The 22,733-nt window shown below is 45.7% G+C and overlaps 2 protein-coding genes across 3 annotated transcripts in view; both read left to right on the forward strand.

Annotated features, from left to right (window-relative positions):
* Nucleotides 1-874: 874 nt before the first annotated feature.
* Nucleotides 875-18,215, forward strand: epc2 (enhancer of polycomb homolog 2 (Drosophila)). Of its 2 annotated transcripts, none has more exons than XM_070976353.1 (14): nt 875-1,254; nt 4,377-4,536; nt 5,960-6,105; nt 6,402-6,608; nt 6,929-7,077; nt 8,550-8,679; nt 10,010-10,213; nt 10,308-10,394; nt 11,088-11,221; nt 11,907-12,229; nt 12,765-12,898; nt 13,270-13,429; nt 14,163-14,400; nt 17,221-18,215. In XM_070976353.1, the coding sequence occupies exons 1-14, from the start codon at nt 1,102-1,104 to the stop codon at nt 17,288-17,290; spliced, it is 2,295 nt and encodes a 764-aa protein (XP_070832454.1). In that variant the 5' UTR covers nt 875-1,101; the 3' UTR covers nt 17,291-18,215. The 2 variants fall into 2 exon arrangements, with proteins under 2 accessions (XP_070832454.1, XP_070832456.1); XM_070976355.1 differs by having other exon boundaries at nt 12,768-12,898; nt 17,221-18,204.
* A 2,496-nt stretch (nt 18,216-20,711) lies between these two features.
* LOC139340267 (kinesin heavy chain-like) overlaps nt 20,712-22,733 on the forward strand; it is a 29,030-nt gene continuing 27,008 nt past the window's right edge. Inside the window, exon 1 of the mRNA XM_070976016.1 lies at nt 20,712-21,135. Within this exon, the coding sequence (XP_070832117.1) occupies nt 20,998-21,135 (138 nt within the window). The 5' untranslated portion in view covers nt 20,712-20,997. The remainder of the gene's footprint in view (nt 21,136-22,733) is intronic.

A 22,733-nucleotide genomic window follows, 5' to 3' on the forward strand; every position in this document is an offset into this window, starting at 1 on the left:
TATTCATATCACCAAAAAAAAAAAAATTCATGATTTCATTTGATTACTTCATTTATTAAAACCAAATTAATTTAGGACCTTTTGTTCTCTCAGACAGGGTTAGGGTTACGATGTTTTTCTTATCAGATGAATGCTGTCATTCATTTTCAGATGTTCTGTTGGTGCGTGCGACAGAAAGTAACGCAGCAGTGTTTTACTGTATGTTCATGTGCAGCTGAGCAGCCGTAATGCATCATGCCTGTACTGAAAATGAAAGCGCTTTGGTAAGAAACGATATTTACATCTGTGAATAAATGGTTCCCTAATAGAAGATGTTTGTTATCCACAGAACTGCTGCCTGAATCAATGAACACCAAAGATTTTTTACTAGTTTATTGATGGGGTGGTTTCAGGATGCTTTGACTTGTTTGACATTTAACTGGATGTAAATCTAGATTTCCATATCTGTGTGTGTGTGTGTGTGTGTGTGTGTAAATACTGAATTGTAATTAAATGTTCAAATGTGTGCTGATGGCCAGTTGATTGTAGTTTTATTCCACATTCGGTCGCTCGGCAGTGAGGTGTTTGAGAGTGAAGAACTTTTGAACAACGGTTCACAAACTCATTCTGATGTCAGCGCAGACGCAGTTCAGTCTCCCCTGAGTGTTATTTCTGCATGAAGTGAATTATTTCTCCTCTGGGTCCTAATAATGTTGTCTCGACAAAGTTCTTCATGAAGGTCAGAGGTCAACAACTGCAGCACAGACTCACGTCACCACACTTCTAGAACGTTTCGGCAAGCGATTCTTGATACAACGTTTTCTCCACGAGCTGCGCGCGCATCTTCATGTCTCGCGTTGTTTTTTTGTTTTTTTTTCTTGAGCTGTGCCGCGGTGTCTGATGGGATTGGTCCGCCGCTGGTGTGGACATGTCCGCCATGTTTTCAACGGAGAAACGGCCCCGACGTCCCGTTAAACCCGCACACTAATGAGTCCTCCCGCCGGTTATCGGAGCAGCGGACACCGATGAGCTCTACTGCGGTGGACGAAGTCGCGTCCGGAGTGGATTCACGTCGGTATTGCTGTCGGTGTGCGGCGGATCGTCGCTAATTTGGCGCAAACAATGAGTAAACTCTCGTTCCGGGCGCGAGCGCTAGACGCCGCCAAACCGCTCCCGGTTTACCACAACAGGGACCTGCCGGACCTGACCGACTGCGTGTCCATTAACCGGGCCGTCCCGCAGATGCCGACCGGGATGGAGAAAGAGGAAGAGCTGGTAGGAACATGTTTAATTTAGTCTGTCTTTGTGGCGTTAACTGCGTGCTATGGCGGGATTCATGACGTACTTACGCACAGTTCTCACCGCACGCAATGTACGAGGACACATAAATGTACGCAATGTGCGTACAATGTGCGCTGTTAGCGTAGTGCCAATGAGCTTTGGGCGCTTTTAGTGACTGTGACGCTTACGTTTTTACGTAGTTCTCAAGGCAACGGACGACGCAGCGGGTGAAGTGGTAGCTCGTCATTGCTACGCTAGCTTCAGTCCGCAAGCTGTAACGATGAGACACCGTGAAAGTCTTCAGACTGGTCCTGTGAGCAGCACTCAGGACCTGCAGACTGAGACTGTCTCAGACAGCTGGAGCTGCTCTCTGAACACTTAGTCTGCTGTGACACAAAGGTGCCCGAACCCTAACCCTCTCACTGACACTTCACAGTTTATCCAAATGCCACCAAAGCCTTTCTGTTCTACTTCCTGCGGCTTTCATTCGTTCCTGTCATCCAGTTCGTGTTGGAAAGTGAATAATTCAGGCTCCACCAAAGAAAACTGAAGCAGACACTGAGGACAGATTATCAGAAGGCTTCCAGATCGACATTCTGTTCATCAACAATAGTTTCAGGTCCAGGTCAAAGGAAAGGGACCCCACACACCACCAACAGTCTGACAACGCACTTTGACTGACAGGGTCTTCTTCTGCTGTATTCACAGGCGTCCACATTTAACCAAGAGACAACATGACAGAATAAAACCCTTCATCCCAAAGATCCTGAGCAGAAACACGAAAGCTACGTTTCCACCAAAGACGTCGGGTGTAGTGTGTTGAAACGCGCGCTTACATGAACCTGAGCCTTCGATGTGTGTTGTGTCCTCTGCAGACAGTACTCTTAGATAAACCCCTTCACTTTTCCAGCTGCTACAGACAAGATGTCTTGGTTTCTGGTGTTGAGAGGCTGCAGCGTTCTGAACTGACACATCCCATACTGAACATCTGCTGCCAGACGACAGCCTGCTAACTTTTCCTCTGCTGCGCTCACATTCACCGTCACTTTCCTGCTGCTCGCTCTCTCTCAGGCCAAACTCGTTACACACTGAGCTACGCCAGCCAATAACACTCGTTACACACTGAGCCACGCCAGCCAATAACACTCGTTACACACTGAGCTACGCCAGCCAATAACACTCGTTACACACTGAGCTACGCCAGCCAATAACACTCGTTACACACTGAGCCACGCCAGCCAATAACACTCGTTACACACTGAGCAGTAACACTCGTTACACACTGAGCTACGCCGGCCAGTAACACTCGTTACACACTGAGCCACGCCAGCCAATAACACTCGTTACGCATTGAGCCACGCCAGCCAATAACACTCGTTACACACTGAGCTACGCCGGCCAATAACACTCGTTACACACTGAGCCACGCCAGCCAATAACACTCGTTACACACTGAGCAGTAACACTCGTTACACACTGAGCAGTAACACTCGTTACACACTGAGCCACGCCGGCCAGTATCACTCGTTACGCACTGAGCTACGCCGGCCAGTAACACTCGTTACGCATTGAGCTACGCCGGCCAATAACACTCGTTACGCACTGAGCTACGCCAGCCAATAACACTCGTTACACACTGAGCAGTAACACTCGTTACACACTGAGCAGTAACACTCGTTACACACTGAGCCACGCCGGCCAGTATCACTCGTTACGCACTGAGCTACGCCGGCCAGTAACACTCGTTACGCACTGAGCTACGCCAGCCAATAACACTCGTTACACACTGAGCCACGCCAGCCAATAACACTCGTTACACACTGAGCAGTAACACTCGTTACACACTGAGCAGTAACACTCGTTACACACTGAGCCACGCCGGCCAGTATCACTCGTTACGCACTGAGCTACGCCGGCCAGTAACACTCGTTACGCACTGAGCTACGCCAGCCAATAACACTCGTTACACACTGAGCCACGCCAGCCAATAACACTCGTTACACACTGAGCCACGCCAGCCAATAACACTCGTTACACACTGAGCCACGCCAGCCAATAACACTCGTTACACACTGAGCAGTAACACTCGTTACACACTGAGCTACGCCAGCCAATAACACTCGTTACACACTGAGCCACACCAGCCAGTAACACTCGTTACACACTGAGCCACACCAGCCAGTAACACTCGTTACACACTGAGCAGTAACACTCGTTACACACTGAGCCACACCAGCCAGTAACACTCGTTACACACTGAGCCACACCAGCCAGTAACACTCGTTACACACTGAGCTTGATCTGTTGGTTCTAATGTGTAACGAGCTGAAGTGCGAGGTGGAAACATGGTTCTGTTGTCCATACAGGCCATAAGTAATACACATCTTTGAACTTCTTGTCATACACACTAATAATGATTAATTGTGTGTTGATTGTGCCGCAGAAGTCTGATGTGCATCATGTGACCTCCTGTCTTCTTGTTGATTTGTCATTGTGTAGCCCGGTGGTCGCTCAGCACTGACGGCCCCCGTCTGGTCCAACTGATGAACATGTATCAGTCAGGCTCAGGTGTGGCAGGTGGCTTAGCAGCGTGTCACTGAAGCCATTGTCCTTTTGTCCTGATTTTACTGCTGAACTTCTTTGTGGGCTGAACCTCTGCTCATCTCTGTTGTTCTCCTTTGGAACCTTAAACCTTCTGTCTTCTGTTTTTAACTCAAGTGTTGTCTCGTGTGACGCAGCTGTTTTTGTTTGTATGACGTCCAAACAAAAGAGGGAAATCATCAAATGTGATGACAACTGGTATGGTGCGGTTATGTTAAACCGTTGAATTTACAGAACAGTCACTGTACAGTGACATATACGTGATAGAAGACTGTGGCCGACCCTGACCCTGACCCTCGTGGACATTTCCACAGACTGCTTACTGGCACAGTTACACTGTGGGAGGGGGAAGATCACAGATGTGTCGTTTGCACCTTTTCAACATGTGGACAGATGAGTCTCAGTCAGTTTCAGTGCATCTAGAGTTTCACTTTAGGATGTTCACAGATCAGATATCTGGTCTACACACCACATGATGTCTCTGTTACCTGTGTGGTTTTTTGGTTGTGTTTCAGGAGCACCATCTGCAGAGGGCGATCTCAGCCCAGCAGGTGTTCAGGGAGAAGAAGGAGAACATGGTGATCCCTGTACCTGAAGCAGAGAGTAACACCACCTACTACGACCGTCTGTACAAAGGAGAGGTCAAAGTTCCCAAACAGCTCATCCACATCCAGCGTGAGTACCCCTTAATACTGGTCTACATCTGCAGTTTATCAGCTGTCCGCGAGGGGACCAGACCTGAATCCAGATTATACAAGTCCAATCTGAGTCAGCAGTTATTACTGAGTATTTGACGTGCTATTTTGTAGATTTACATCAAACTCCTCATGAAGGTCTCCAGGAATGTCTCACGTAGGAGTCACCACCTTTAATACCAATAAACCTAAGTGTGCTAACATCGTGCCTCCTGTTGCACCTGTGTTAGGGTTAACCCCTAACCCTAACCCTCGACATAAAGGCCACGATGCGATATTTATTGGGATATTGAATAAAAGAAAGAAAGAAAAACAACTTGAAAAATGGCCTTTATGAATAGACAGCTGTGTACAGCATGTTTTATTCTTGTGAAATTATTTTTTAGCTTAAAGTGCTTCTGCTCTCCTTTGATGAAGTCAAATGAAAGCAGCAGCCATGACGTCAGCTGAGTAGAAAGTGTCCTGAATGACTGAACCAGGTTCAGTTTCAGAGCAGAAACGATGCAGCAGTCAGCAGCAGTCCTGTAATAAAACAAGTCAAAGAGCTGTTCCATCAGGTGAGCACGTCCAGGATCGGTCCATGAGCCGGCAGCTTTAACGGTCTCCGTTTGGCGGTCGGCTCGGCGTGGTCGTCGACTGTGCTGCCGCAAGCCTCGGTGGACCGGGTGGACGCTGCAGCGGCCTACGCTCAAAGCCGGCGGTGAAGCGGATTAAAGTGTGTGAAGAACTGTTTATGTGTGGGCGCAGTCCGGCCTCTCGGCGCTATGTCCGTTTTTCCTGCATGGTCTGTAGCCACAGCGATGTCGTGACGGTTGTTGTTAATCTTCGAGTCGAGCTCCAAAAGAGCAGATTTAAACCTCAGCTCTGTGGAGGCCAGCGTGAGGCCGTGGTGGACTCCAGCGTGTCTCCTAACCTGTGAAATCCATGGTTGTGGACCACAGAAGACGGCCCTCAAGCTCTGGACTGTTGTGGGGAGGCGGAGCTCCAGAAGCTTCTTTCAGCCTCCTTTGGTCTGGATGAAGCTTTGAGCCTTTGTGGGTGGTGACGTGTCGAATGGCGTCTCATGTTTGATGTTCCCTGTAGCATCGTTGACGTCATCCGGCAAATGTTGCCTCACATCAGCTCTAAAAGTTGATGGAGCATCTTCAGTCTCTTTTTCATGTTCATCCCTAATTTTCTTGTTGGGTTTATTTTTAGCAGCGCTTAGGATGATGGGTGTCTGTTGTTGACTACTGTGACTGCGCCCTCTGCTGTTCAAACAACAGCAGTGCACTTTGTTGAAAAAACAGAGAATCATGTGACGTCGCAGTAGATAGAGTCAAGGTCCCACCACGCCGTCGAAACTTATGTCTATGGCAGTAATGGGAGATTCCGTTAATCACTAAGTGTCTGTGGTCCTCCAGCTCTGGGTCTGGACCTGGAGCAGCCAGACTACGACATGGACTCAGAGGACGAGACGCTGCTCAACAGACTGAACAGAAAGATGGAGATCAAACCTCTGCAGTTTGAGACCATGGTGGACCGACTGGAGAAGGCCAGCACACACCAGGTAAGACTGGAGGCTGTCTCTCTCACACACACACACACACACACACACACACACACACACACACACACACACACACACACACACACACTTTTATTTATCATTATTATAAAAATGTCAATCACAGTTTGTCGTAGTTGGAGGGGGCGTTTTTGGATGTCTTCTTTTGTCCAATTTAAGGTCCAAAGACATTCACTTAACTCCAAGCGTCTGTCTCTGTGTCAGACACACTTTACAAAGGGACAGCCTACTCCTGTCTGGTTTTCAGCTGGTCTTGGTGCTTCTGGTTCTGTCCTCAGCTGGTGTCTCTGTCAGAGGCGAAGCTGCTGCTGAACGAGGATGACTACCTGCTGAAGTCGGTGTACGATTACTGGGTGAGGAAGAGGAAGAACTGTCGAGGTCCGTCGCTGATCCCTCACATCAAACAGGAGAAAAGAGACGGATCCACCAACAATGACGCATACGTGGCCTTCAGACGGAGAACGGAGAAGATGCAGACCAGAAAGGTCAGTAATAGATGAAGCTTGCTGATCAGTAAACATGTGCTTCATCTATTCTGTGGCACAGAGCGTCTTCATAGGAGAACATGTTTTTGGATTACTGATGATCACCAAACAGGAACTTCCTGAAAGTATCTGAATCATTTGGACATATTATGTTTAATTTATTCTGTTTGATGGTTAGCTGAATTTGGAACAGTGTTCTTTTCTGAGAAACTGATCTGAATAAGAACTGCTAACGATCTTGATACGACTGACCGACGAGTAAACGACAGAAAATCGATGGTGAGAGTTCACGAACAGCTGTGATGATTTCTGTGTGTCAGAACCGTAAGAATGACGAGGCGTCATACGAGAAGATGCTGAGACTGAGGCGGGAGTTCAGTCGGACCGTCACCATCCTGGAGATGATCAAGAGGAGGGAAAAGTCCAAGAGGGAGCTGCTGCACCTCACCCTGGAGGTGGTGGAGAGGAGGTGAGGAGAGGGGAGCAGCATCCGGTTTACCTGAAAGTCACACCAGCAAAATGAGAGATGAGAAAAGAGAATCAAAGACGCCATCAGTCACAAGTTCAAATACAGGAGCAACATAGAACATGCATGACATAGAATATTCTAGAATATGTCCCGAGGCAGACACCTGCTGTAGTGGTGTTTATGTAGCGCACACAGATAAGTACTGTGGTGTTTCATAGCTGCTTCACTGACACTGAGATAGAGGTGGAGGGTTCAGGCCTCGGACCTGCTGTCCGCTGGAAGTCTCTTCTTTGTCGGTAATCAGGACGATGAAGGTGGTGTGGTCTGCAATAAAGTCTGCTATAAAACAATTTATTAACAAACTGAAAAACTTTATTAAACAGGACAAAATAAAGAGCAACTAAAAAGAAGAATATGATTTTACACTCTGAGAATGTGGGCTCAGTGGTTCCCAGTCTCAGAACCCATCACCTACCGAGGATGGAGCCTCTGGGGCGACGGTCAGTCTCTCAGATGTTCTAGTCCAGCCAGTGGATATCGTTCACTGGACAGCCGGGCTGAGACTTACTCTTCTGTGCGCTGGTGATTGTTAACAGTCTGATTGGCAATTTAAGGTGCAGAAATGGAATCCGACGACATTTTGGTAAATTCTGTAAACAGATGTGCGTATATGAGTACATGTAAATTTAAAAAGCTAATGAAAAGCTAAATCGACTGACAAAAGTCAATGGATTCAAGACTCCATTTCGGCATGGTACCAGCGTTCACTCAGATGTGATTGGTCAATTCCACTCACACTACAAATGGAAGCCAGATCACTTCTGGTACCAGGCTCTGCATTCATATGCAGAATGCGTTTATAGAGATTAGTGGTTCCCTGAGGGAAAAAGCTTGTTCTCCTTCAGGCCTCAAGCGAACGTCGAGGAGCTTCCTCTCTGAGAGCGTCAGACTACCAGCAGATTGATAAGGCAACAGTAACCCAGAGATGTTATCTGCAGGGCCTCAAAATAAATTCTAAAACCAGCTGGCAGCCGGTGTACAGACATTAAAATGGGACGATGTGATCTCTTTTGTTGGTCTCTGTCAGAAACCTGCATGTGAAATTCATTTCTAAGTTATGCCTGTGAAGAGACTCTATGTATTGTTTAGCTGTTTGCACAAGCAGGACCAGCAAACAAACCGCATGTGGAAAGGGGTGTAATGACCCTTTAAACTGAGAAGACCTGAATGTAGCCCTGCAGTCGGCTGGCGACCGGTTCAGGGTGGACCCCGCCTCTCGCCCATTGTAGCTGGGATAGGCTCCAGCCCCCCGCAACCCCGAAAGGGAGAGGCGGTATAGATAATGGATGGATGGATGGATGGATGGACCTGAATGTAGTCAGGTCAGAATTCATGTGGTCCAGCAGGAGGAGCTACAGCTGTGAACGCTGAAGGTTTGATGTTACAGCTGCTGATGTTTTCTCTGTGTTCAGGTATCAGATGGGAGATTTCAGCGGAGATACTCTCAGAGAGGTAGCACTCCCTCTAGTGGAGAAACCAGTGTACAACACTCCAGTTACTCTGAACAACGGCAACAGACCCAAAACAGACATCAAGATCAAGGTACTGACTGTTTATATGTGTTTGTCTGACTGCCTCAAGTTTACCTTGTGTGTTTCTGTTTTCACAAACTTGATTCTCTTTTATCAAATAAAACAATTAATTTCTCCATCTGGTCAATCGAGAGCAACCTGGAGATCTTTATGGAGTTCTAGATCGATCACAAAGCAAGGACATTATTGAGTTTATGTAATGACTTTTACTGCATTAACCATCTAAAATATAGCTACAAGTGGTTATTCCAGGTTCAAACCTTTTCTGGTCAACAGAAGCAAGTAGTTGCTTTAACTTATCACCAAGCTCCTCTTTGCTATGTTTAATACTTAAGTCTTGGCACTTGGCCAAAATTTCAGAAGCACAAGTGTGAAAGGCCACATCCACATGGGGCAGTTAACATCAACTCGACAATCGACTTGAGTCACGCTTCCCTGACTTCCACTCTGCCCACCATAACCCAGTTTGTTAGATGCCACACCAGAGACAGTAGCACCTTGCATGCTAAGGACGCTTATAGCTCTTCACCCCTCCCCCACTACCTACATACTTAATGTGAATAAACAACCACGCACCACAAGGTATGTTGAAGATGGTCAGAGGAGTCCAGTATGTCACTGAGGGACTGTGTTGTGCAGTCCACATGGGGAGGACAGCATTAACTTCTGTGTGGGAAACACTGAGCCTACCATTAAGGTACAAACCCTGGGTGTCCGGAACTGAAAGGCCCACATGCCAAAGTATCCTTGGGCCAGATACTGAACCCCAGAACTGTCCCCAACGCTGTGCCATTGGTGTGTGGATGGACGTCGCTTTGGATAAAAGCGTCTGCCAGATGACTGATTGTAATTGTAATGATATCTGGTTTTTGGAGGTACTGTAGCCCCCCCTTTAAAGAGACACAGGAAATGACTTTCTCTTGAAGCACTGCGTCACTTTTTCCTTAAAACAGCACTTTGTTATTTCTGACTGTTTATTTTCCAAGGCGTTTATCAGTATTGCAGTTACGATTGAAGAAATCTAAATGTTTTCTTCGGGTTAGGGGATTTAAGTGTAATGTAATGTTAATGTAAGTAAGTGTGAGCAGTGGTATGAGTCGGTCTGAAGCTCTGTAGGTTCAGCTAATTCTCCAGTTCGTGCCATTAAACAATGGCAGAAGATGACGCCTTTAAACAAGCTCCTGGCAAAGGTCAAATGATGAGGGGAATCACACATTTCTGTTTCTTGTTTTTATGTAAGCTTACAGACTCCCTGATCTCCAACAGATCTGATCTTTTCAGCTCTTCGGTTCCAGGATTTCCCCCCTTGGTTCCATTATCAGCATTTCTCTCCGTTTCAGATGCCGAAGAAGCAGGTCTCCATCAGAGACGAGCTTCCCTTTGACCTGATCAGACCAAAGAAGAAGAACATCAGACGGGACAGATTGTATCCTCCACAGAGACGTCCCGGTCGACCCCCCGGTCCCTTCACCGTCAACAAGGCCGACATTAAACAGTACGACTTCCACAGCTCCGGAGAAGATGACAGTCCGCCGCCTCCGCTGGTCAGCATCACATCGGCCTGCTCATCATGTGATCATACTGAAGAATACTGCCGTCCAATGTCTCTTTATTCTGAATTTTATTCTGTCCCTTCAGTCTCCTGAGTCGTCCTCACCTGATGAGGACAGTAATGCTGATGGAGTTTTTGTCTTCAGGAGGAAAGCTGGATGTCAGTATCTCTCTGTGAGTTTCTCCTCCTTTATTTTAAACTGATGCACTGTGGACTGGAAGGGCGAGAGGCGAGAGGCGAGAGGCGTGAGGCGTGAGGCGTGAGGCGAGAGGCGAGAGGCGAGAGGCGTGAGGCGCTACTGACAGGCGTGTGTGTGTGTGTGTGTGTGTGTGTGTGTGTGTGTGTGTGTGTGTGTGTGTGTGTGTGTGTGTGTGTGTGTGTGTGTGTGTGTGTGTGTGTGTGTGTGTGTGTGTGTGTGTGAGGACATTTTGGTAGGTTGTCACTACTTCAAAGGGCTGAAGGTTCAGACTTGGTGTGCTACGTTAAAAACATGGAGGGGGGGGCTTCCATCTGATTTCTGGTGAAGCAGCTGGTGAAGCTGTTTTAGCGCTAACGCTTGATAAAGCTAAGACTATTTTAAAGCAAATACTCGATAAAGCTTACTGCCTCAATAAAGCTATTTTGGAGCTAACACTTGATAAAGCTAACTTCAAATGCTAACAACCAGATTGTGACAGTCCTCGATTTTATGACTTCATTTCTGCATAACTTAAATTCTAACAGTTTTTCATCAGTATGTACTCTTTTTTAGATACTCTTAATCCTTTAAAAGACGACTATGAAAACCCGTGGACAGCGCAGGCATTAAACAATGACGAGATGACCGTTAACCTGTTGCCGCTCTCCTCGTGTGTGTGTTTCTTCAGCCTCGTGTGGAGCAGATGGGTGGAGTTGATCAACCAGAGCTCCTCCCCCAGCGTCTCCGACACTGTCTGACTGAACTGACTCTGCCTCCTCATTGGACGGGCCTGAGCCGCCGCAGGATAGGACGAGGAGGCAGGTAAGCACCTCTACCTGACACCTGAGTTTCAGCACACCTCTGCTGACACGTCTTTGCGTGGTGTCTGCAGGGTTACTGGTTCAGTTCTGTGAGGGATGTAAGCACACAGTCTGCTGGGAGATGAAACTGATTGAGACACAGTTTACTGGTGAAACCAGATGTTTGGATTTTATGTTCATTTGACGATCAGCCTCTGAAGTCACCTTTGACTAATGAAGACAGCATGTTTGATGGAGCTCAGGTTGCTGTTCCCCGAGTTGAGCCGCTGCCTCAGTCTGCCTGTGTTCAACTAATCACATGAATAGAAATGTTTTGATATGTGTGAGGACGAGATGTGGCCATATGAAACTCCAGATCGGGCCCAAATTTCAAATAAATATCCAGCTGTAACAGAAGATTGTGGTCTCTTTCCTGCTCCTCAGTGGATGAACCAGTCACACTTTATTTTCCTGCTCGGTAGTTTTCGTAGAATTTCCTGTCGTATGGTACAGTCTTTTGACTAATAGAGGCACGTTTCGATCAGTACACTTCAGGTGTTACATTCAGAGCAGCAGCTCAGCTGAACACGAGACGTTTGACTACAGGAACGTTTGCAAATGTAGAATTAATAAAGTGTCCATCAATGACCAATAATTCATCTTTACATGGGGTTTATATGAAGCATTTTCTTCATCTCTCCAATCAGGGTAATCCTGGACCGAGCCTCCTCACGTCTGGATCCAGTACTGAAGCAGATGGACTCTTCAGTGCAATCAGTCTGCAGGACCAGGACCAGTAGCTGCCTCCCCGATGACACGGTAACACTGGAGCAGGATCCCTCCATGACCTCAGGAACCACGACCCCCTCCCTGACTAAGATCCTGAACAACATCCAGACCCTGAGGAAGTTCTTCTACAGACCCAAACCGCTTCAGGATCAGACGGAGGGGGGCAGAGGGACCACGTGGTCCTCTGTGGAGGACAACAGACTCACCTGTTGTCTGTCTCCTGACAACAGCGGCGTTTCAGGTGAGTTATCAGGTCGTCCTGGAGAATCTGCAGAGTGTTTAACATGTTACTGCTGCTGCGACCTTTATGTTCACCTGGAACAATCACTCCAGGCTGTTGGCCGACACGATGGAGAAATGTTTCAGGTCCAACAGTGAGTTTGACTTCATGGAAAAATGACTGGTGTTTGTTCAGAAGTGAGAGCGACATGTTGAATCACCGCGAGATGAAAGTAAAGGTGTGCAGGTGTGAACGTGGATTCAAAAAGGCCTGAAGCTGTACCTGGTCAGCTTTTTCAGCTCCCACGTTGACTTTGTATTTACTTTTTGATATCATGGTTCCTGCTTCTTCTTATCAAGACATATTTAATTATTCCTAATGTTTCGTCTTCAGCCAGCACACCTCACCTAAAGTCCAGCTCACCTGCACAGCACAATCTCTGCTGTTCTCTGGAGCAGGTCACCAGGTGTCACCTGACAGTTACCGGCAGCTAAATGTGAAAGTGTGAGCAGGTGAACGGGTCACATATATCTGTGTGTGTCTGTCTGTTTGCCAGCAGGGGGCATCACAGAGGAGCAGTACCACAGTCACCAGCAGCAGCTGGTCCAGATGCAGAAAGAACAGCTGGAGCAGCTGCAGCTGCAGAACAACACTGTTTTATACAGAAAGACAGCACTGCACCAAACTCAGGTAGCGTTCCACTGGTCCTGCCCTCAACATGCGACAGGTCAATACTTAACACATGAACACAGTGAACAGGTAACACACACACGACGGGGAAGATGATTTATTCATTCATGAATAAATGAGTGGGTGATACAGAGATGCTGTCCATGCATTTCATAGCACATAGAAGAGAAGTGTGACAGGTTGGACGTATCTGTGGGATTCCACCTGCCTGGCCGCTGCTTCACCTGTCCACTGTTTTCTGTTCTATAAACAGCTTTTATATGTGTTTATAGAACTTCTTCATTTTCTTACTGCTAGAGGTTTGTCACAGCTCCATCTTCAATGATCTTGGTCTAATTGCACTTCTCTCACTCTCCTGGTCTGCTCCATAGTCCAACAGGTCAAGTGAGTCCAGTTCAAAAACTCTGGATTCAGCTAGCGCTCAGTTTGCAGCCTCTGCTGTGATCAGCTCTCCTCCTCCACCTCACGGCCTCATCAGCAGTGACAATAAACCCTACAAGACCAGCGTCAATGGAGTCCACCACCCCTCAGGTGAGCTGCCTCGCTGATTGACCCCCAGCGGGTCACGTAACACAAAAACATACAGCGTGTGGACCAAAGGTCGAGCTGTAGAATCAACAATGTACGTGAGAAATTAGATAAGAAAAATAACTCAAAATCAGATTCATCCTTAAAGTGTATTATTGTTCACTGTTGATCTGTGCAGACACACACAGGTGTGTGATGTACAGGTACATTTATACAGAGATCAAAAGAAGAATCATCTGACATTTTCAGACTTCAAATTTGATGTATAGGTCGTATGAAGAGAGTTTTATGGAGTCAGTAAGAGGTAGGTCACTCAAAAAAATGAGACGAAGATGTCATTTTATCAAGAAAAACTTGAAAAAATGTAAATTGTAAGACAAAATAACAATTTACAAGAAAACATCTGAGAGTCTTACAGTCCAGATTTCTTTTAGATGACATCATAAAACGCAGACATGTTTGTTCTACCAATCCCATAATCGTTGGAAGTATTTCTACATTTGTCGTTGTTTGAGTGGCCACCTGTAGCACTGTGCTATACTGCACAGGCAGGAGAGGCTGCAGGCAGGTGCCCGTGATATTAAAACATAAGACAACACAAATTCCACTTCTCTTCAGACATGTCAGCTGTGATCCAGACGTCTCCGACCGTCTTCTCATGTCATTTTATTTGTACATCAGTTTCATACAAACACTTGATTTCTATGATGATGTTCAACTCCAAACTCTTCCTCAGGTCCCTCCAGGCCTCCGTACTCTTCCTCCTCATCACTCAGCAGGTCTGGGCTTTCAACTCAGGGGTCACTCCCCCCCTCATCCTCCCCTCAGTCCCTCCCCAACCAGAGGAGCCAGGTGGGAGCCGTCTCCCCCGCCCACCCCCACTCTACTCGCCCCTCAGCCCCCCCGACATCTGCCTTAAAGCTCGCCACCATCGCCGCCAGTCTGGACCGAGTGCCCAAAGTCTCCACCGCCAGGTAAGCAACCACCTACACACACACCTGTCCAGGTAAACGTCCTTTTACGCACACCTGTATTTCATTTTCACGAATCAGGTGGAGGTCACCTTGAAAACACTGAAAAAAATGTGGAATAAGTTCATTTTAAAGAAGCTGTTTTCCAGAGTTTTATTTTGCTTGACCAGGACTCCCAGTACTCCCAGTCCCCTTTTTTTTGTAGAATCTGATGAATTTTATACAGCCGTTGATGTTCAGACATTGAAAGCTCATGAATGTGAGATGTTTCCATGGTGTCTTCTATGAAATGAAGTCAAGGTTTTTCATGAGAAACGTGTTTTTATTCAAGAAATCAAGTTTGGTTTTCTTTCACTTTTTTGACGATCAGAACTGAATGTCAAACTTCACATGAAGGTCTTCAGCTTAACTCAACTTCACATGTTGTAGTCCACCACGACAGCATCCATATGACAAGTTTCACATGGTCCGAGTCTCATCTTGAATATGTTGCAGGCGGAGCTGCAACAGTCCTTTTGTTTTTGACAGACTTCTTGATCACATGCAAAGTTTGGGCACCCCTGGTCAACATTTCTGGTAAATTTCAAGTTAAAGATGAAACATCCTCTTCAACATTTTATGCAACATTAATGCATTATTTTGGTTTTGCATCATTTTAAAGTGAGAAAAAGGAGCACCATGCAAAATAGGGATGCACATGTTTAACTGTTTAACCGTTAACCGGTAACAGGAACGTTAACCGATTAATACTAACGGTCAATTTTGTTTTTTAGCTACGTAAGTCAGTCAACTCACGGGGGCGGGTCGAGTTCGTAAGTTCGTGGCTATTACAACGGACTGCTGGACCGCGCTCACAACAGAGAGCTACGTGACAGTTACATGTCACTGTATCGATGAGTACTGGAAAGTTAATTCTGCTGTTCAGTTAACGCAGAGCATGCCAGGTAGACACACAGCTGATAACCTCACAGCTAAACTGGTTGATGCAGTGGAGACGTGGGGACTTGCACATACACTGCAGCTGGCGGTAAATGACGGATTTAATGTGTTTGTGCATCGTGTTATTGTTGCAGCGGGGCGGCTTGTCAGGGACTTCAACCACAGCACACCTACATGCAAGGCACGGGAGGCCAAACACGACCAAATGCAACTTCCAAAGCACCAGCTTATTGTGCGCAATTACGCACAAAACACACGTTACATTATCTCCAGACACGCCGCGGGTCGTCCAGGTTTACAGTAAAATGGTTCGGAATGAAGCCGCATCATCCAGATAAACATTGAGCTCCATCAGAACTGTTTAAAAATCTGATTTCAGAAGCTAAAACTTCATTTTGGAAATGAATCAGAACACTCAATTAAAGAAATCACCAGCGCGCTCGCTCTCGACATAATTTAAAAAGCAATAGGAGACAATTGAAGCCTACAGTACTGTTAATTATCTAAATCTTGTAGCTTTTTTTTTTTTTTTTTACATTTTAGATGAGTAATCTAACTATTTTCCGTCATTGTAAATCTGCAGTTCGGACAGAACAGCGCCGAGTCAGTGACTCTCTCTGTCGGAATGGTGGGACGTTTGTGTGTCGGAATAGCGGTATTTCGGGATGGTGATATGTCTAAATGGTGGTATGTCGGAATGGCAGCATGTAAGGGCATTTAAATCTTATCGGTTAATGGTTATTAATCGTTAAAGGGCGTCGGTTAACGGTCATAAAAAAATTAAAAATGTGCATCCCTAATGCAAAAGTTTGGACACCCCAAGAAATCTGAGCTCTCGGATGACTTTTGCCAAAGTTTCTAATCTTAATTAGCTTGATAGTGCTGTGGCTTGTGACTCCTCATACTCTGTCCCAACAATCAGCAGCAGCCATGAGGTCCTCTCAGCAGCTCCCTGAACTCCAAAGATTCAAAGTAATGATGTCCACAAACCAGGAGAAGGCTGTAAGAAGAGTTTCAGGTGGTTGCTTCCTCAGTTTATAATGTAATTAAGAAATGTCAGTCAACAGAACAATGGAGGTCAAGTTAACGCCTGGAAGACCAAGAAAGCTCTCAGAGAAAACTGCTCGTGGGATTGTTAGGAAGGCAAATCAGACCTGTTTGACTGTGAAGACCTTCATGGAGACTCTGCAGTGGTGGTGCTCTGATCTACTGATCAGAAGACAACTTTGCTGCGTCCTCACCACAAAATTCAGCATCAGAAGTTTGCAAAGGAACATCTCGACAAGCCTGATGTGCTTTGGAAAAAAGTCCTGTGGACCAAAGAAGGTCAAACTTTGTGGCCACAGCAAGCAAAGTTACGTTTGGAGAAAAGAGCAGAATTTCCTGAAACGATCGTCTCTCAGCTGTCCAGCATGGCGGTGGATCCATCGCGCTTTGGCCTTGTGTTGCAGTCAGCGGACGGGAATGAGAATGGATTCAATTAAATACCAAAGAATTCTGTAATCAAGCATCACAGCGTCCGTAAAGAAGCTGAAGATCAAAAGAGGAAGACTTCTACAGCAGGATGACGATCCAAACACGCCTCTGTCGCAGGTTTCTCTAACCTTGATCAGACGCCATGCTTTGGGTTCATGAGGTGAAATCATGTTAGCGGAGGGAGGAAGCTGATGGTAAACTGCTCACTGACGGATGTGAACACACAGATTGTTTCCTCTCAGCATGGAGAACATCACGTTATCTGGCATTAGATTAGGATTATATCTCTTAATCTTTGATCTGAAATATTTCCTGCAGATGAGCTGATGCTGCAGTCAGCTTTCAGTCTTTGAGGAAGTGATGTCATGAGTGATGTCACTGATGGTTAATTCTGGTTTTTCCTGACAGAGACTCTCACGAGCCGGAGAGGCTGCTGAACGGACTGTCAGAGACCACGCTGCCCATGGAGGTCACATAACATCGTATGCCATCATGGCCTGCTCCTCCTCATCATCTCCTCCTCTTCCCATCATGCCCTGCTCCTCTTCAGTGTCGGACCGGTGAATGTGATGCGCTGTGACCTCCAGAAGAAGAAAAATGGTGTCAGAATGAGAACATTTTACTAGAGTGGATATTATTCTAATTATTATTATTGTTATTATTATTCTGGTCGTCGTTGTACAGTTTGTAAATGTCTAATGTAAAATAGCTTTTGTTTGTTTCATCAGTTTAGTTTCTCAAACAGATTATCATCATGTGACTGCAGAATCAACTCTGATTGGTTCATAATAAGTCTTGTATTTTCACGCTGATTGGGCCATGATGAGCCTGTATCCTCGCTCTGATTGGTTATTTATGTCTCATGTTTACATTTTGTATTTCTTTAAAGGTCCAGCATGTAGGATTTAGTGACACCCGGTGGTGAGGTGGCAGATTGCAACCAACTGAACACCCCTCAGTCACCCCCCCTTCCAAGTGTGTAGGAGAACCTGCATCTCCTCTCCTAATGGCACCCTAGAGTCAGTCTTAGTTTGTCCCTTCTGGGCTACTGTAGAACATGGCGGACTCTGAGGAGGAGCTGCTCCCTCTGTAGATTTAAAGGCGAGGTAACGAGAACACGCAGGTTCTTACTTCCATGTGGTTCTACACAGCGAGAACAGAACGAGGAACGTTAGATAATGTGTCAGAGAGTCGCTCTAAATCTTCCACTCCGGACCTTTAAACACCACAAGGTTTTCCCAAAGATGGAAACTGACTGAAAGTCACAGATGGAAAGTCTCCGTGACGTCTGTTTATCAGGACTTTGTTGATATTTTTTAAATGTCCGTTAAAGAATCTCTTGTCGGCCTTCTGATCATTTAAAGGCACATTCAATAAAAATATGCATCCTGTAAAAAGACGTGATCTGACGCTGCAACACAAACGTCCGAGTGAGTGAGTGAGTGAGTGAGTGAGTGAGTGAGTGAGTGAGTGAGTGAGTGAGTGAGTGAGTGAGTGAGTGAGTGAACTGAAGCTTTGCTCTGAAGATCAGGGCCGGTTTTTGTTAAGGGCAATGTGGGCGACCGCCCAGGGTGCAATCTATGCACCCTCAACCCCCCCCCCCCCCCCCCCAACAAAAAAAACTGGTCAGTTCTCTAGACTACCGCTCATTTCCATGTCAAGTCAGTGGAGTGTCACTTGCTGCTGAGAGTCAAACAGGTTGTGTGTGTCAGAAGAGGCAAGGGGGGGGGCGGGGGATCAACTTGCGACTGCAGAGGTTGGAATGGGGGGGGGGATAGCCTGGTGATGGTTAAGTAAAAAATGTAAAAAAAAAAAAACAGGCGGCCGGACGGTGTTGGTAAAAGGTAATGCAAAAGGTAATGATGTCGAGTCTTCATCTTCATCATGGATCAAAGTGAAAGACCATCAGAGAAAAAGAAGAAGAGGAGAAATGGGCGAAAGATAAAGGTATGCAGTTTCTATAAGCAGAGAGGAGTTTTTCCAAGCTGAAGCTTATTAAAACGTACTGGAGGTCCACTGTGCCACAGGAGCGTCTCTCTGGACTCTAACCCTAACCCATCATCAGCATCAATCATACAGTTACTCAACAGATTTCGTATGATGATGTAATTGATGATTTTGCATCAAAGAAGGCGAGAAAAGTCAGTTTTTAGATTGCACTTGACACCTGCTGGTAATGTTAATGCCAGTTGTAAACGGTGAAAGACCCAGGTTAAAAAATCTGCTACAGTCTGAGCACTGAAGCCAGATTATGTTAATTTTCTGTTTCTCTATGGACAAAACTGGCATGTGATCATTTGATATGTGTCATCATGACTGGAACAGTTCAGTTGGAATTAATAGGATGATGCAAAACAAAACTCGTATGTATCACAAAATACAAAATAGTTTTTTTATGCAACAAAGAGTAGCTAGTTTTTTTTTTTAAGCTTTCTTCAGGGACTTTTCAAGCATGGTTATTAGATCGTCAGACTCATATTCAAATTATCTATGCTTATTCATGTGTCAAATACTAGTTTTTATTTATTTTATTCATTTGCATTTATGCATGAAGGATTTGTGCAATTTACATTGGTTTTTACAAACTGTATTTCATTTATTTATCCTTTTTTTTCTTGTTTTAACTTTTTGTATTTAAGATTATATATAATAAAATAATAGAAGTAATATAGTATGTTGTGCTGGTGGGGTTTGAAGGTAAGTCTTTTTTTTAAGCCCAGGAGGATTCATGCTGTCCTTCATGTCCAGGAGTGTGTGTGTGTGTGTGTGTGTGTGTGTGTGTGTGTGTGTGTGTGTGAGGACATTTTGGTAGGTTGTCACTACTTCAAAGGGCTGAAGGTTCAGACTTGGTGTGCTACGTTAAAAACATGGAGGGGGGGGCTTCCATCTGATTTCTGGTGAAGCAGCTGGTGAAGCTGTTTTAGCGCTAACGCTTGATAAAGCTAAGACTATTTTAAAGCAAATACTCGATAAAGCTTACTGCCTCAATAAAGCTATTTTGGAGCTAACACTTGATAAAGCTAACTTCAAATGCTAACAACCAGATTGTGACAGTCCTCGATTTTATGACTTCATTTCTGCATAACTTAAATTCTAACAGTTTTTCATCAGTATGTACTCTTTTTTAGATACTCTTAATCCTTTAAAAGACGACTATGAAAACCCGTGGACAGCGCAGGCATTAAACAATGACGAGATGACCGTTAACCTGTTGCCGCTCTCCTCGTGTGCGCGTTTCTTCAGCCTCGTGTGGAGCAGATGCAGAAGATCTGTGATCCTCTCTGACATAAACTGACCTGAGAACAGCTCAGAGTCCATCAATATCAAATCAATATCTGCTGATTGTGAATCTGATGCAGCCACACGTTTCACAGACTGAAAGATGTGGAACGCTCTAGAAACACCTGTCTGGATCGTTCCACAGGTAAACAGGTGAGAGGATCATGATTGGGTATGAAAGGGCGTCCTGGAAAGTCTCAGTCGTTCATAGAGGATGGAGAGAAGTTCACCACTTTGTGAACGCACGAAGGATGAAGGAGATGAACACATGAACTCAGGAACACAGTAAACACGGTTTGATTGTGAGGGACTGATTCTGGTTTATTGGTGTTTTAAACAGAGTCCAGGAATCTGTTAGAAAACCAACATTCAGTCTGATCCGACAAAGTGATGATGAGGAGAGCGCAGCATGTTTTCTCTGGTGGGATGTTAGATCATCTTCAGCCCTTTGTGTTCTCTGTGGAGAACCTCCAGGTGTCTGGAAAAAAGTAAAATCATCTCTCTAAATATTTTTAGTGTCATATCTTCCTTTCCTCTCCTCCGCGTGACAGAGCTGATCAGTTTCCTCATGAATAAACTTTCAGTCCATCCCTGCATAAGCAGGGATAACTCCATATCCCAGGGTTCCTTGCGGCTCGGTGGTCCAGGGTGGACCTGTGTAAGGTGGGAGTGTTCAGACAGGCAGGGAGCATCTCGGTGGACAAACGCCGAGCGGACTGAGACCTTCATCCTCAGCGGAGACCTGGTCCATTTCACGGCGGGACGCTGCCTGTTTTCTGTCCGGTGGACGAGCACCGTTTCCGGTCTGGTGTTTGCGTGTCTGGACCGGGCGAACCTGAAGTGAAGCTGCCGTCTCCCCCGGTGCGTCTGTGCTGAGCTGTCGGTGGTCTGTTTGTCTCCGTGTCGATGATGGTGGACGCGGCGGAGTGCGGGGTTTGCGGGGTGAAGGTGATGTGTCGCTTCAGGCCGCTGAACGACGCGGAGCAGAGCCGCGGAGACAAACCCGTCCCCAAATTTAACGGAGAGGACACGGTGGTGGTGGCGGTGAGTTCTTGGAAAACACGGTGCTGCTTTGACCGGCACACCCTCCGTCCGTCCGGCAGCAACAATAGAAACACAATAGAAGCGCGGACACACACACCGGAAAACAATGAATGAATCAACTGAACAAACGAATTCCACCTGGAAATAGAATTAAATGAATTAAAATCTAAAACATCAAAGGAAAAATGTTCTGAAAGATTTTCGCATTATTCTTCGATTCTCCTTCTTAATTTAACCTGATGAAATAAAGCTGTTCTGTTTATTTTAACGATGTTTCCAACCCTGTTCCCAAAAATGTCTAAAACCTAAATAGAAGGAGAATGTGATGATTTAAAACATCGAAACCCAGATTTAACTGAAAATAACACAAAGACAACAAATCAAATGTTCAAACTGAGAAATTACAAAAAAAGTTGGGCCAGTGCCAACAAAAGTCTGGAAAAGTTGTGAAATGGTGAAAGAAAACAGCTGGTGAACATCTCATAATGAATCAGGTTACCTGACAACAGGTGAGTCACATGATTGGGTGTAAAAAGAGAGGCGGAGTCTGTCTGAAGTGACGCTGTGGAGGGCTTGAAAATACTGCAAAGACTTCACGCATTTCATTGTCTACGGGACAAAATGTCGTCAAAAGGGGACGAGGCTGGAAACCAAGCCTGGCTGGTTGTCATCTTCAGGCCTCAGAAGCTGGTGATGGGGGGGGGGGGGGGGGCATTAGTTTAATATAATAATAATAATGATAAGCATATTAATAGAATTGAAAAATGAATGTAGACGTCCAGCTTGTCCTTTAAACCTGAAACACAAACGCCCTCTGTCCCGCTAACAGTCATGACTCTGTCCCAGTTTCCAGTTCAAATATAATCATTCAGATTTCTGATAGAAATATAATGAGGACAGTTTAGTGTGCTTCTCTTTGCTTTTGTCTCTTTAATGAGACGTCATTCACTCAACATAAACAGACACTGACGTTTGTTTCTGCATCAAGTTTAAGGATCAATTTAAAAAGATGGAAGTTACTCAAAGAGTAACTACTTATTTTTAATTGACCTTGAAAGCAGAGCGCTTTGTTTGCAGCCTGACATTCTCTTGTGTGTCCTTAACTTTGAAAAAGACAAAACAGAAATTAAATAAATAAAAGCTAAAAGTCTCAAAAGTAATGTTGTGCCTCGTGTGCAGCGGCACGCGTTCTTGTCCTCTGGTGTGTCACCACAGGGTCAAAGGTGAGACCACCAAAGGTGAGACCACCTTTGACCAGAATGTCCAATCACTCCACTGATAACACGAGATTGGAGGTGACATAAATCCACTGGACTTTTCAAAAGCCTGATGTTCATGAGCTGTTGTCTGGTGAACGAGCTTCAGGTACCACAGCAGAAAACTGAATTATGAACCAAAGCACACAGAACAATGGCCACGAGGCGGCCTCTGCACCGCCACCTTGAAACAACAAGAGAAATCCATGTTTGTTCTGTCTTTGATTCTCAGCGATTCGACTTGACGCTGGTTTTACTTCCTGACTGAAGCTGCAGATCAGTGAGGTCTTATTCAGAGAAACAGGCAGCTGGAGCTGCTGCAAAGTCTCGTGGGAAATTTTC

This window comes from Chaetodon trifascialis, chromosome 12 (assembly GCF_039877785.1).
Source record: "Chaetodon trifascialis isolate fChaTrf1 chromosome 12, fChaTrf1.hap1, whole genome shotgun sequence".
NCBI classification, from domain to species: domain Eukaryota; kingdom Metazoa; phylum Chordata; class Actinopteri; order Chaetodontiformes; family Chaetodontidae; genus Chaetodon; species Chaetodon trifascialis.